Source organism: Polyodon spathula, chromosome 18, assembly GCF_017654505.1.
Source record: "Polyodon spathula isolate WHYD16114869_AA chromosome 18, ASM1765450v1, whole genome shotgun sequence".
NCBI lineage: Eukaryota > Metazoa > Chordata > Actinopteri > Acipenseriformes > Polyodontidae > Polyodon > Polyodon spathula.
Genome location: NC_054551.1, coordinates 32,971,993 through 32,988,149, shown reverse-complemented (window position 1 = coordinate 32,988,149; position 16,157 = coordinate 32,971,993). Strand labels below are relative to the sequence as shown.

Genomic DNA, 16,157 nt, shown 5'->3' with positions numbered 1-16,157 from the left:
TTTCTAAAGCACCTAGTCTTCCATTAACAGCACTCGCAGCACCTCTGTGTGTGTTCAACAGTTTTGCTGATAGATTTGAAAAATGTTGTATATTACTGAGGTGAGCAACACCTTTCGTGCCAAAGGAAAATAACAATAATTGAAATACAGGCATACTGAATCCTGACATACAAACAGTTATGCATTTACATTCACTGTATTGACTTTGTGTCCTAGCGTAGAAGCTTATTTCCAGATATACTCTGGAGTATACAGTTTGTATGGTCCTAAAGTACATGCCACTGTGCTCATTTTATTTCAATATATTTCTTTACCCATCTCTTTCCTTCTTAAGATGTTTGCAATCGGACTGAATCAAACTTGCGGCAATCTTGCTTGCAGGGCTGTGTAACTTCCTGTGCGACTTGAGAAATAATGTGATAGTGTGGCCTTTGTTGATTCATGGAAAAATGTACAGCAAAAGCAGGTTGAGACCACAGAGTTGAAAGGTTACAGCATCACATAATTTCTCAATTCCGGGAAGCAAAGAAACATAGCTGCCAGATGCTTCGAATAGGCAGAAAGACTATGCTTGTTAAAATTGTATTTTGTGTAATATTTAGGTAATAATATAGGTGCTATATACAATATGTGGCGAAAGCAGATTCAGTTCAGCTGTTGCTTTTCTTGGGTCAGTGCAGGCAGTCTGTAATTAAGGCATTGGAGTGATGAGCAAATTCAAAGCTAACAATACCTTAGTATTAGGCTCACTCATGATGACCTCAATAGAACTTGAAATCAATAGAATGTATCTGCTATAACAATGCCTTAAAATCTGCTGTGTGCAGTAAATATGAAGCTGAAGCTGTTCATTGTTTGCCATAAAAATATAATAAAGCACTAGAATCCTCATAGCTGCCTCCCTTGTGTTGTTAGCAGTCTACCACGTTACAAGTCTTGTTAGCAAGACTGCACTCGACTGCTCTTGAGGACTCTGCCTCCATATTTCACAGGCAGTATATTAGCTCTGTTGTCAAGGGGGGCTTTTTGATCTACCTCAGGTAACAGGAGCCAGGCTGTCATACCAATCTGTTCTGGAGCCATTTTAAACCCTTGGAGAAAATAGCTGAACAACTACTGAGTTATGTTGAGTGGAATCATAAACCGGATTGTGTATTTCGTATTAGTGACCAACTGTTTAATATAGTGGCCGTCCATGCAGTCATGATACAAAAGAAAACAGCATGGTCTTCTGCCATTTAGATTACATGAGGAAAACGCATAAAACATTGGGCTAAGCCAAGATAAGCATTTAGGCTGTTGTGTCCTATTATTATCCATTATGTTATATGAATGCAATGGATGATTTTTTTTACTGGTTTATGTTTTGACAAAATAATATACAAATATCAATGATCTCTATCAGATAAAATGTGTCATTTTGTAACAAGGAGAACAATATCAGCAGATCCCACAAAACTTAGGTGACACCATTAGGAGAGGGGTCACTTGTGGAAGCATCCAGCCTATGACACCACTGGCATCAATGACATGATTGGCTCTTCCAGATGCCACCCAGCATACTGTTTAACATCCTTAGCTGGGCTCCATGTTGTTTGCCTTCCAGTTTTTCTCTGGATAGAGTTGTTCTAGAATAGTGACTGTTTTAGTTCCTGTTGCAGATTCCTATTAATTAATCAGGAGTCAAGAATACCCCTAATTGTGTTAGCCTTTCTGCAGTCATTCTAAAACCAAACAAATTATGTCATTAGAAATGCAGTTTTGGTTGAGAAATAGCAGAGCCTGTAACTTAATTTACACAAATTAGTCTTAAACAAATGGAGAAAAATGTCAAGGAAGTAAAATTACTCGAGAGCAGCCTGTGGTGAGTGTAGAACACGCCTATTAACAAATACACATTGTTTGTTTTTACATTATTCATATAATATGATCTTGTACAGAAGAACAGCCTGATCATTAGAAGTGCAAAGCCATCATTATCTTATGAACTAAACCAGCTCATTCTTAAAATCCATATTGCTTCAAACTTGAACCAATGGCTGGACAGAAAAATGAAAATCATCATTGACTAGGCTTGCAATATACTTTGAGAGAATTGGTATCCAATGTCAAGGTCATTTATTTTCGTGCAATTGTTGCTGGCAATTCTGCAATGTAAATGGTTCCACTAAGGTTTCTTATGGGTAGCAGTATAGTATTATAAAGCTGTCCTCTTTTTGTTTCAAATGGGCTACAATCTAATGATCTTCTACAGAAATACCTAAAAGGTACTGCAGGGAATGAGTTGTGTTTCACCACAAAAAGAACAATTAAATGATGAGACTAAACCAGGACTGCAGCCCCTTGGGAGTGCCTTGTAAAACAGCAGACTTAAAAATGTATGCATGAGTTAGAAAACCAGCTTGTATCCCTGGGAGTGCAGTTCACTGTATTTGTAAATGTGCATGCAGGGGGCTGTGTTGGTGGCACTTGGGGTTCATTTGTAAATTAAAAAGGTACCAGATGTCATAATTAGGAATAGAGATAGTGTTTTTGTTTGTTTATCTAATGTACTGACCTTGATTTACAGTAGCTCCTGTGTATATGCTCCATGTTAATCATACTGTTTTACTAAATTTAACCTGTCTGGTCAGGCATTGAAATGGATGGAGTCTTATTTGTCGGATAGAAAACAAGTGTTAAAATAAGCAATAGTCAATCAACGTTTAAGAACTGTACTTTGGGGGTCCCACAGGGATCTATATTAGGGCCTTTATTATTTAAGATCTGCCTTTGATCTTTCCAGAAGCCAATATCCAAATGTATGCTGATGATACAGTGGTGTATGTAAGTGCTAAAACTAGTCAAGAAGCAGCTACAAAATTAACAGCTGTTGTGATAGAGGTGTCAAATTGGCTTGAGTTTGAATGTGAGTAAAACAGAGGGAATGCGTTTTTCTATTAGATAAAATATAACACAGAATCAGTTCACCATTTTTGTAAAGGGGGAGATGATTAGCACTATCTCAGAATTTAAGTATTTAGGTATTATACTAGATTCACACCTTGCCTTTAAGAAACACATAAAAAAGTAATGAAAACTGTGAAATTTAACCTGCTCAATTTTAGATACATTCAAAACTGTTTACCTACTACTGCTGCTAAGATGTATTTGCACTCTATGATTTTATCACATATGTCCTACTGTATTCATTATCTCATCTGCTTGTAGATCAGGGATTCATGTCTTATTGTTGGTGTCTGTAGCTGTATGCCGATCTTTGCCTAGCCATGCTTTTAACATAATCTTCAGGTTTGAACAATACCAGTGATGACACTGTTGTTAAGAGCACTAGATTGAAGTTTAAAAAACTAGTAATGGTGCAAATTCTCTCCTGTCAGACAAAAAATGACCAGATCTGGGATCCGTTGCATTCCAGCAGACTATTATTAAAGTCAGCTGATGCATACCATTGATCATCAGATTAAAATTTAAATGGGTTGCCTTTTTTTTTCCCTATAGGATTGAAAAAACGCACAAGAAAGGCCTTTGGCATACGCAAGAAAGAAAAGGACACCGACTCCACGTGAGTTTGTGGGCCATATTTATCGAGGTTTGGTTTTTATACTGATAGTTTAGATGCTGAAAGCTTAGCTGTAAAGGTCAAACACCTTCCCAGTAGCAGCAGCTCACTGCAAAAAAAAATAATCAAAATGTTTATTAAAGAAGCCTTTGTTATTTATCCCTGAATTTAAGTGTTTCAGAGTATGCTTGGTAGAAAGGTATGCTTCAAGAATATTAATTTTATGTTTCAAAGAGTATACATCCATTAACCTGCATAATTTTGAATGAAGTTCCATCGAATAAAGAACAAACAAACAGAATAGCCCATCTCCAACTTACTTATTTTAACAAAGAGATACCTTTGCAGCCATTCCTACAGCATTGCATTTTGTAATTTGCTCTTTAAAAACAGGTGCTTAGTTGGTCAGCAGTTTACGATAAACAGCTATATTATTCTATATAAAAAACGTAACTTTGCAAAATACATATCGTTTGATAGTATTATTATTTATTATTATTATTATTATTATTATTATTATTATTGTTGTGACAGTTATGTTCTGTTTTCTTACAGGGGATCACCAGACAGAGATGGTAATGTAAGTATTCCTCTTAAAACTACCATCATTTATATTTAGTAGAGCTGCTGTATGTACCACTCACTGATATTTTCATCTACCCATTTTGAACTTTCTTTCTAAAGAAAAAGACAAATGGCGCTGCAAATGGATTTTATGCAGAGATTGACTGGGAGCGATATGTAAGTACTGATCTACTATGTAGGCAGTGTAACCCGTCGCATGGGTCACACCATTGCATTAGTTGAATCAATAAATGGGGGGTTTCACGTTTGAAAAGAACCTTTATTATCTGTAACTGCAGCCAGCGCCTAGAGGATGTGATAACTGAAGTTACACAAACCATAAATGTGTTACCTCAGGTGGTTCTAACTAATCTTACAGTAAAGCTGGAATGGATCCTAGTAGACCATGGAAGTCGTAGCTCCATCCCTGCAAAGTTATAAACCAGTCTCTTACAGTAATTATATCATTTTAAACAGAAGCTGAGGCCTGAGGCACAGTTGATAATGCATGCTATTTTTGTATTTTGTGTATTCCATCACTTATTCACCAATAATACTTCCTGAAATGCTGCATGCTTCATTGACATCTTTCCTTTCGCATTGCAAGTATACAAAAACCAAGACCATACATCAAAAAACCAGCTACAACACCCAGTACATCTCTGTGATTGCACAAGAACGCCCTCAAGCAATATACTTTAAGCTGTATGCCTTTTTTGTTCTTCTAGAATTCTCCAGAGATTGATGACGAAGGCTACAGCATCAGGCCGGAGGATTCATCCTATATCCTTATTGTATAAACGTGCACACTTTAGAACAGTTTTGAAACACAGCCTTTAAAATTGAACATATTGAAAGGAATGAAAAACTGTTGCAAAACACAGAAAGGTGGATGTAACTTTATGGTACACTTTAAGATCATCCCCTCACATACCCCCCCACACACACACACACACGTCAAAATTGCATTCCTATAACATATTTTGAAACTGTGAGAAGTTTTGACAGGAATAAAAAGCTTGTGTTGTAATAAAGATGGGAGCTCTTCTTTACATGTAGAAAGATCGCTGTCTGTTGTAATATAGAAGAGAGCTCTTCTTTACTTGTAGAAAGAACATTGTCTTTGTTGTAATATAGACGGGAGCTCTTCTTTACGTGTAGAAAGAACGTTGTCTTTGTTGTAATATAGACGGGAGCTCTTCTTTACGTGTAGAAAGAACGTTGTCTTCTCTAACTAAAATCCACCCTCCCCCAAAGCAAAGCACTTTTTTTCATCCAGCGAATCAGAAGAGGAGGAAGACCATCGGAAAAAGTTTAAAATTAAGATTAAACCTTTACAAGCTAAAGACGCCTTAAACTGTACAGCAGCGTCTGTAGATGTACTAAAAGCATCCATAGGCAACATCGCCCTGACTCCATCCCCTGTGGTGAGTTTTGCTTCGAACACAAACTTGCCGTGTTATTATTTATGGAAAGACTGTTCATTTATGACACAGCAGTACAAGCACTGTTCAGTCAAAGCATGTATTGTTCTGTGCCTGTAGTGATCTATGGTTTTTGTGCTAATTATAAAATAGCAATGTGATATGTTCTACCTGGAGATTGTGTAAAAGCTCTGGATTATTTACATGAGCATGCCCCAGGGGTTATTTATCGGTTCTTGTCATTTGAAAGGACATACATTTTCAAGCTGGAGCTACCCTTATAAAACGTACCATAGTAAAAGCATGGCAAAGTGTAGTATAGCCAAGGGAAATGGATAGGAAAACAGCAGAGATTCCGTGCAAAAATACTGTGGTGTAACTTTTATAATGTAATGGTACAAGAAAAGCCATGCAGAAGAGGCACCATTCATTGTGTCGAGCTGTTGAAAGTTAATGGCCTTTAAAAATGCAAGATTCAATAAAGTGTTCCTGTAAAACAGTCCCGGTTTATTTCAAAGTCTTGTAGCGATTTCCTTCCCACCCGTTATCACCATACCTGTGATATATAACACAGGAAGTGGTGTTGTGGTTTCAGGAGGTTCTGTCCGGGATTGTTATAACAGTTCGTCTGTCTTGTTCAAGGTCTTGCATTGCTTAGGAAGGTATAAAGATGGAAGATTGAAGTGGTGTGCTACCACATTATATCTGGTAGAACTACTCCCCTTAAACACACACACATTGGAACACCAGTCCTTTGCAAGGGACAGTACAATCACACAGCCAGACTGGTGTACACACATTCTTTAAAGGGGTTCCCACTGGAAAACATGCATCAGTACGTCCTTCTTATTGTTATTATTTTATTTCTGTTTTGAATAATGATGCATGCATTGTTTAACAGCTGTTGGGATGGCATACACAAGTAATTTTTTTTTTTTTTTTTTTTTTTTAAGTGGCAAAGTAACAATTTTCATTCTGTTTGAAATGTAGATGATTAACTTGCTTTATTCATTTCTCTTTCTCCAAAGCAAAGTCATTAACCTGACCTTTCAGTCTTTAGACATGAAGTTTGCATGGTTCCTGAATTTTGAGTGGATGGTGTTAAAAAGTGGCTACATTGCTGATTCTTTTAGGTTTTTTAAACAGGTTATTGATTCAACATTTGCCCATATAATGTTAGGATTTACAGTATATTGAGTTTCTGGTGACTTTAAAGCGTTGGCATTGTGATTTTATCAATCACTCTTTGACAAGTACATGAATTGGCTATTTAATTTATAATTAATAGATACACCTAACAGTGATGCCAAATGGGTACTACTGTATAGCCTACCCAGACATATAAACATTTTAGTTTCCATTAACTTAATAACAAACCTTATGCAATTACCTGTATGAATTATACATGAGAACATGCCATACCACTATGGAACCTTGCTACGGCGACCTGTGTCTGCCAAGAGGTAACCATGGTTACAGATTGACCATGAAATCTATTTGAAAGAATGGAAGGCTGGGCAAAGGTTAATAGGGTTCTCAACAACACGAGATTAGGATGCATTTGAAATACAAAAGAGAATTCCAGCATGGAAGTTACATATCATTAAATATGTTATTTAATTGGAATACAGTGTTTACTTGAATATGTATTTAAAAGTAAATGCTATTCATAGTTATGGATATTAAGAAGCATCCTACCATTTTCTGAACACGCAGTTTATGAGAATGTAATCTTTATTCTAATATTGAGCATTCCAAATGATAATGGAGTGTTGGCCTGTATGTGAATGTAGCTACTCATGCAGTCTATAGTGACTTTTAATTTGGTGGTACTTCTTACTTAAAGTATTGAAGATCTTTTGGTCTTTTGAATAGGCTCTACCATTTGGGCTGTTTTTTGCCCAATGCTTTTAAACCACTGGGGCGGGAATGACCAAGAACATTTGTTAGCTTGAAAGATTAAATAACCCCCAAATGTTGAGTAAATCATAAACAAATCACAATATAAAAAAACAAAACAAGCATTGATGATTTTCAAGACTACATTAGGACAGCCCCCTGAACGTCTGGACAATCTGCTAGCTAAATGGAATCCCAGAATTCCCATGTGCCTGGCCAATGGCTGAGCTCACTTCCAACATGTTGTGCAATAGCATTGTTTTATTTCATGTGATACATTGTTTCTGACTTGGTCATAAGTAATGACTCACTTCACACCTCGTTTTCGCTAAGTCCATCGTCCCCTTTATCCTTCCTAACGCAGTATTTCCTCTCTTTCAAACTCTGGCTTCATTGTACAGAAGAGAAGTTCGGTAAGATTCTGTTCCTTGCCAGGTTTCACACAGCTCTCTGCATGTGCTTTAACTGCATGTGTGCATGCGTTTGTCATTCAAAAATATATGTACTCTATAAAAAAAAACAACAACAAAAATAAAAATGGTGTAATAAAGCCCTATATTAGGCATTTATCTTTGGAATTAAGGGGATCATAGATGTAAATCACACTAACAGTCCTGGGTGTTTAGAAATGTAAATTGGTTGTCTTATAAAAAGTATTTTTATACTGACACACAGTATGTAGAAGAACTGAAAAGCATGGTACTTCATAATTCCTTTAATACAGTCAAAACTGTGCCCAGGCATTTATAGCACTTTTAGCAGTGCTGTTCCATGAGTCAATGCTGTATATGAGCTCACACTTAAATAAGCAGTTAATATTGAGCAGTAAATAATAATAGGCCTGATAAATAATTTGAGAACACATAACTACTTCTTTGTTTACCCTATAAAACTGTTCAGATCAATGCCTCTAGTAAGATGACTTGTTCTGAAAGTTTATTTATTTATATATTTATTTATTTGTGATTCAAATGTCAAGGTTCATTTTCAGGTTGTCATGGTCTTTAGTTGGATGACCTAAGCTTCTAGTTCAAATCAGACTGCAGTTGTCTGATCATTTTCAAACTTTCGCATCTTGTCGTCCCAGAAACTACTATGTGCTTACATAGGAGGGGTTTAAAAGAAATTGCTAGAATCAGTAACTCTTGCTTTTTTAATGTAATAATTTGTTGAGATTTTGCTTCAAAACTTTGAAGTGTGAACACGTTTTTTGTTGGATTAAGTACATTTATTTGTTTTCACCAGTGTCAACTCAGCATGCCGCTATTCTCCCTCATTTATATTACAGCTCAAAGGATTATTTGTTTAATAACATGTAAAGTTTTTTTTGGGCAGGAGGGGGTTTGTACTGTAACTAGATTTGTGTAATCTTGTTTTAATTAAATCAGGAACAGTCTGAACTTGAAATACTGTTCTGTTTCTTGATGAATAGTTTACTATTGAGAAATGCACTTATTCATCCTTTCAGTGCCCTTTGTAAATTCGAAGTACAGGTATAAAGTACGAGAGTATTGCATTAACGCGGGGCAGCCTGGACTAAAAGAACCGGGTCATGCTTGGAAATGACATCAGTAAATAACCCAGGTGGGGCCAGATACAGTCAGAGATGACATAAGCCACTTATTGCTGAGCAATATGTATGTATGTATGGAATAAACCACATACATGGTGAATTTGTAAAATAATCCACTGTTTGTCATTGACAAATTATGAAATTTCCTTGATTTCCAGCACTTCTTAAACCATGTTAGTATTGAAAAGGTATTGACTTATAGATAAGAAAAATGTCATTGGCTACTGTAGTTTCTTTGACAACTCCTTAGTGTTTTTTCACACATACACAGATTTACTAGCGTAAAACTAAAATGACAATGAGAGGAGCTTTATAAGTAACTTTTAAACTAAATTAATTTTGTTCAGCATAACTGGTGAGATAATACACAAAATATAAGTACTGTTAAATAGCATTCTACTTTAATGGGGCTATGGCTAATGAAATAGTTTCATGCATTTCAATGTACTATGCATTATTTCAAACATCTGTCTTCATTGTACAAAATGACATCTGGGACCATTCTAGGTTAAAGAATGCTGTCAGTCTGCCACTTTGACCCTGAAGAAACTGCTCAGGTGAAAAGTTACAGGAAGTGCAATTCTAACATGCCACCCTTGACAGTAACGCAATTAAACAGAGAATTTTCTGTAACAAACGTGTTTAAGTGAACAAACATGTGTGCGGTAACATGTGTCTTTTAGTACAGTCTGATTTTAGTTTTTGTTTAGTAATTAAATGGCCTGTATTTACCCTGGGACCCTCCATTGTTGCAGCTGTTCGTTGTTACTGACTTGTCACTCTCTGATCAGGTGTCTCTTCTCTCTTCCCTTTTGCTGGTCACAGAAGCATAGCCCAGTAAGTTGTCAAGATTTTGATCATAAAAGACAACTCGGTGCTTTCAGTGCCATTACATCATTTACAGTGAAACCTTGATTATACAAAGTCAATTCTACGAACGCCTCTGTTCCTCAAACTGCCCCCTCTTATTAACCTGTTGAGTGTAATTCTTATCTGCCCTGTTTTCACGGAGACAGCGTACTAATCAGCCCTCCACCTCGAGTGATTACAGTAGGCTAGAGTATACTGTATACTTCAATGTATGAGGTTGTATTGTAATTTATTCAAATTGGTCCCAGTTAGATTGGAAAATAGAGGTTTCACTGTATAATAATATACTGCTGTACACTACGCTTTATTGTATGAACTGCAGTTTCATCATTACACCCATGAAGTTTACAAGTTAACACAATTATCATTGTACAATAAATGAAGTAAAAGGAACTTGGATTAAAAAAAGGAGCTTCCCAGCAAGTAATTTGTTTTATTAAGAAATGGAGACATTTCTACAAAACCTTTGTCTAATTTTTTAAACGCACGTTTGCTATAATATTAGGAATGCTGAGTAAATCCATACAGGTATTTTAAAATATAAACTTAAAACATATTTAGCCTTATACCAGCAAGCAGATTAAAGCTGATTTTTAGTTTGTTATATTTTTGCAAGCTGCCCTGGGAAGGGTGCTATATAGACTTAATTGGTACAGTATGGTGTGGTATGGTATGGTAGACCCACCTTTCTTTGTGGAACAGCTATTGTTGATATACTGTATATTTTACTTCAGGAAAATGATTTAGCAGCCACAGCACAAGCTAATAAACATAATTTTGTTCATAGCTAAGCCAGTGGTGCTGGATGAAGTAATTACTAATAAATGCCAATCTGAACACCCAGCTCAAATCTGCCTGCAGTGTGGGTGGAATGCCTTGGGTACACAGACTTTTTCTAACTCAATATTTTACAGTATATTGAAATTCCTTCTTGATTTGTAGCACTGCTTTGACAGCTGTGATAAAAATGATATGCTATTGGCTGTACCCGAATAATGAATGGGACAGATTTATTAAGCTTTTGCTCTAATGAAAAAAAATGTACACTATTTTTTTTTTTTTTTTTAAGATGCCTTTTTTTCAATTTACAGGGCCTGATAAAAAGACACTTGTCAAGTAAGTTTTGTGATCTGATATACAGCAGTAGAAGTTGATATTGACTTTGTAAGTAAAATATGATACTATTTACATGTAGCAATCGCTTTACTAATACATATCTCTGTAGCGATCACATTACTATAACAATGGTTGTGAATAATATATTACCCTTGTGGGCAATACATAGCCCAAGAAAAATTACCTTAATGCACCAAAGTACATTTAGCAGGCACCTGTTACCATATACAGTTACCCTTTAAGATGATTTTGTCTAGATGTACAGGTGTGTTAAACATGCTGGGAAGCCCACAGCAGTTTATTGAGATTTTATTATATCTTCAGGAATAACTTCAGGATCTAGCTGTGAGTTTGTATCATGTTAATTTTTAAGTCAGTGTGTGCTGCTAGGTGGATAATAGTAGTAAGACTGGTCTATATACAGTACCAGCAATATTACACTGATTCATCTTCTCCTAGGGGAAGAAATAGCACGACCCAGGCGATCCACAGCAACACCCACCCCCATTGCAGAGCCAGTCAGGTGCGTACTCTCTGCACTGTTCAGTTACACTGCACCTTGTTTTAACACCTCGGTGTAAATTAGCATTGCAGCACCTCTATAACCACTTCAGACTAAACGTGTTGCTATGGGCACTGTTCACAAAGCTTTATTTTGAAAGATGTTTTGTTGAATAGTCTAATAAAATGCAATATTCATAAAACCGTTCTAAGCTGTTGTTAAAGACTGTCTAGAACAGTTTCATGAAACTCAACTTTATTTTATATATAGATACATATAAAAACAACAGACCCTAAGTCCCTAACTAATAAGTTACAGAGTTGTGAATAGGGCCCAAATTTAACTATGGTGAGATCTCTTGCGTGTGTTTTTCGTTTTTCCTGTTTGAATGTTTTCTGTTATGTTGGCCTCGTGGCTCATTTGGATCATTCCTTCTCTTTACAGTAAGAAAGCACTAGAGGATCATACAGCTCTGTTCGGCCCACCTCTGGAAACAGCCTTTGAGGCACAGAAAACTGAAGGTACTTCATTTAATAAGCTTAAGAAACTAAAACTGCATGCAGCAATGTTACTAGTGTTGAATTGGAGGGGCCATTAATATTGCTATAGATATGTATTATCTTCCTTTTCAATGTAGCTGTAATAGACGAGTCTGAAGTGTGGGGTGTCCCTAGACCAAGTGAGCAAAATCAGGAGGCCCCATTATCAAGGCCATTTCCAACTGGAAGTAAGTCTTATTTGTTTGAATGCGCATTCCCAAAGCTGGGAAACTGTCAACTGTTTCATATCATTAGTCTTCAGCCATGAGTAATGTGATCACTCAAACCTCTCTAACAGATGTGAATATTCATTATCTCTGTGCACTGATTAAGAAGTCTGGACTGATAAAATGTTAAAGGCCTCATGTGCAGCTGAAGAGCTTTAAAACCTGGCTATTTGCTGCGGCGAAATGGAACTGCATTGCAGATGCAGTGCTCACATCATGCTAACATGCAAGAAACGCATAAGACACTGAAGAAAAAGCGTCCACATCAGAACGTTTTAGGACCCCAATTGTTAAAATAAAGCTGTATCACAGTTATATCCCTGGCTCATTTTAAAACCTCCTGCGTTGGTTAGTACCTTCGTTTACAGACGCTCACTCTCCACCACCCGTCATTATTGGGGCATGCTATTCCTTTTCACCTCCTCCACTAAAGTTCATCTCATCTGTAAGAAAGAAATGTCCTATTTTTTCATTTTAGCTCCGCCTCCACTTCCACCTAAGAATGTTCCAGCAACACCGCCTCAGACCGGTTCACCTTCAACAGATGTCACAGGTAAGAACAAGTTACATTCGTTCAGGTTCATTATCTTTAACCTTGACCCTGCTGGTAGCGTCAATCGACCAGTACAGTGTATTGTGCAGTATATTGATGTTTGTGTGTTATTATAATTGTGTGAAATACTCTTTTCTTGAATTACATTGTGTTTGATCTCTATAACACATTTTTTTGTTTTGTAATCATCTGTAACATAAAGATGGAGCTGTTTCAAAAAGTCCCAAGACTGAGCCTGACACTGACGTCGTTACATGGCAGCCGACTTCAAATTCACTCGAGGATCCTTCGGTGAAAGCAGGCAGAGATCGCAAACTGCCATCTATCAGCGACTTGGACAACATCTTTGGACCAGTAGAATGCCCAAAACCCCAGGCAGAGAGCACAGAGAGCCAGTGGGTCCATTTTTCGGATGAGTCCCCAGAACACAATGATGCTGCTGCTGCTGCTTCTGCCACTGCTCCTCCTACAACCCCTGCCCCTATCCCAGCCCCAGCCTCTGCCTCTGCTCTTGCTCCTGCTCCTGCCCCAGCTCCTCCAGTGGTGTACCCCAAAGACAAACCTGTGTCCCCACTGCCTGTCCCCCTGATCCCACCCATGCCATCTGAGACCAAAGCAGCTTCTCCCCCCGCTGAGCCCACACGCAATATCCCTCCTCCCCTGAACTTAAATGGGAAGAGGAGTTCCGACTTGCCTCCAGGAAAAGACCATGCCGTCGAATCAACAGCATCTCCCAAAGAGTTTGGGCAGGGTCCGAGAGCCACGCCCCCTCCGCCTCCGCCCCCCACCTACAGGACGGTGGTGTCCTCCCCGGGACCCTGCTCGGGGACGAGCACTGGCAGTGGTATGTGTGCCATACAGTTTATTTTAATAGGGGGCTGCCACCACATATTCTGCTGTGTGCCATTTTACATGTAAATAATACAAATAATCATAATCCTGTGGAGGTTGCCGGTCAAATTCAGGTTTTCTCCTTCTGATCTCCCGCTGTTTGTTTATAGGTTCTTCTTCCCCTGCTCGTCCTACCACCCCATTGGCTAGCAGCAGCCCAACCCCGCCCCCTCCTCCTCCGCGGCCGCCCTCCCGACCCAAACTGCCTCCTGGGAAGCCCGGTGCCGGAGACGTGGTACGTGTCGCGCCATTCATATAATTCAACTAGAAAGAATACTTCATTAACATCCCAGGTAAAAAAAAGTTAGAGACTGCTGAGCAAAAGACAACCATGGTGGATTTGCACAGGATTAATATGCTAAACAGTTAATGGAAGCACTATAAACAGTGCCACCTTGTGGCCACATATTAAATGCACATAAAACTGATGCAGCTGGTATTAAGCCAACAGAACCACAGATCCCAGTAAGAAAGGCCACTGGCTGCATTGACATCGGCATAGATCTTGCAGTGCAGAGATGGCTGTTGTGATACTGCAGCTGACTGTGATGGTTATTGAAAAACCTGTCTAGTGCTATGCAAGAAAATGCAGCTGCTGTTATCGAAAAGGAGAAAACATGTGGCATAAAAATAATTCTTAAAATTCCACCCATTTTGCATTTATATTATTACATTGTTGTTTGTTTTTTTTTCAGCCAGGGATAAAGTTTATTACTTTATTGCTGACTTATTCTATGCAATATGACTGTTTGATAAACAAATTTCACACTCCAGTCTCGCTAGGATGACTCATTGAGGGCAATTTTGTTTTTTTTTTAATTGTTGTGTCTAGATCTCAACATCTTTCTGAATCATTTTCTGGCACACTTACCTCACTATCGCCACACAGATGGACACTGCTGCATTAAAAGGCTACCCTTACACGAGAAAGGTTTGTTCCTGGTGAATTTTAGGGTTGCCACCTGTCCCTGTTTTCCCTGGATCGTCCCACTTTTGAGGAAGGTGTCCTGGAAATTCAGTATGCCTTCGCAGGACACTAAATGCCACCAGTACCATAGATTGAACACAAGTTAGATAAATCAGGATACAACATTACTGCAATAGACGCACAATATCAATGGATGTCTAACACTTTTAACCTCCCTTCCGTTCGGAGTTGCTGTGTATTGTACCTGAGTGGTGGTAACTCTACTGCTGATGTGAAGGGATCATCGTACAGGAAGTGGAGACTGTGTGAAGTAGAGCCGTGTGCTCAGTGAGTGAGTGTTGTTTTTTTTGTCCTCCAGCCCCGGCCATTCAGCCCTCCCGTCCACTCCTTCAGCCCGCCCCCGGTGGCGCCTCTGGCTCGGGCTGAAAGCACGTCCTCCATCTCATCGACTAACTCCCTGAGCGCGGCCACAACGCCCACTGTCGGTAAAGAACTCTCCGTTTGCGTTTCAGGTCGGAGTTCTTTCACAGTTAGCTGGAAAAGCCGGGTGTTTTCTCAGCCTGACATTTTAACAGTAATATTTTTCTGTACATCAACAGAACTGATGATATTAAAAAAAACAAAACAAAACAAACAAAAAAAAAACCCATTCAAAATATATATACACAATTCCAAACAAGAGTTGCTGTAGTTTGATATAAAAATACTTTGTCATCGTAGTGTCAAGCCTTCACTAGCATGTTCAACGAATTTGTATTTGTTGTAATACTATGCACTTAGCATGTATTTGGCTGGGCTGAGAATCTATTTGGCCATTTTTAATTTACATACCACAGCTTATTTAAAAAATCAGTTAAGTGAAATTACATCTATGGGTTTTTTAAACTTTCTAAACTGCTTGTTTAATTGTATACCATTTTAATTAATCTTCTATTCCATTCATAGTTCATTTCTTTGCATCGTTCGCTTTGTATATGTTTTTGTATATAACTGTGTATTGTAAAGATGTGTCATTGTTTGTTTTGTTCCTGCTGTCATTTATTCTTGATTTACATTTTTTTTTTTTTTATGCTTGCTTCCTTTTCTTTTATGTACCTTTTTGTCAATGATGTCAGAAGATGATGCTTTTGTTGACAAACTGCCCACATTTGACAGGCATTGTCATACACCTGCAGGTATTACATCAGCCTCCTGGGTCAAAGGCGTATTGAAATGTACAGCACAAGCTATTATGCCTGCAGAGTTATGTATCTGTGGCATCTGTAATGTGTATGCATGCTGCATATAAGAGCATATACCATTCATAAAAATATATATCGTATAAGCATCAAAATGTCAGTGATGAGAATGGCAGGTGTCACTTTGCATGACAATTCCCATTTTATAAAACAGATTTTTTTTGTTTTTGCAAATCTAAAATTGCATCAATAATGCCCTATTTTCACACCAGTCAACCCAAACGCTACAGCTAAATTGATACTCTATGTAATTATAGTAATAATACAGAAA

The 16,157-nt window shown here is 37.9% G+C and overlaps 1 protein-coding gene across 11 annotated transcripts in view; it reads left to right on the top strand.

The window, feature by feature from the left end:
- sgip1a (SH3GL interacting endocytic adaptor 1a) overlaps nt 1–16,157 on the top strand; it is a 43,667-nt gene that overhangs the window by 18,845 nt on the left and 8,665 nt on the right. For 3 of the 11 annotated variants that reach the window (XM_041217654.1, XM_041217648.1, XM_041217655.1), the window contains exons 3-17: nt 3,502–3,565; nt 4,118–4,142; nt 4,247–4,303; nt 4,855–4,909; nt 5,372–5,553; nt 7,851–7,862; nt 9,848–9,859; nt 10,984–11,008; nt 11,468–11,531; nt 11,955–12,031; nt 12,148–12,237; nt 12,755–12,829; nt 13,032–13,673; nt 13,831–13,955; nt 15,007–15,160. In XM_041217654.1, the coding sequence (XP_041073588.1) occupies nt 3,502–3,565; nt 4,118–4,142; nt 4,247–4,303; nt 4,855–4,909; nt 5,372–5,553; nt 7,851–7,862; nt 9,848–9,859; nt 10,984–11,008; nt 11,468–11,531; nt 11,955–12,031; nt 12,148–12,237; nt 12,755–12,829; nt 13,032–13,673; nt 13,831–13,955; nt 15,007–15,160 (1,659 nt within the window). The remainder of the gene's footprint in view (nt 1–3,501; nt 3,566–4,117; nt 4,143–4,246; nt 4,304–4,854; nt 4,910–5,371; nt 5,554–7,850; nt 7,863–9,847; nt 9,860–10,983; nt 11,009–11,467; nt 11,532–11,954; nt 12,032–12,147; nt 12,238–12,754; nt 12,830–13,031; nt 13,674–13,830; nt 13,956–15,006; nt 15,161–16,157) is intronic. The other 8 variants (XM_041217656.1, XM_041217652.1, XM_041217659.1 and 5 more) reach the window with 6 other exon arrangements.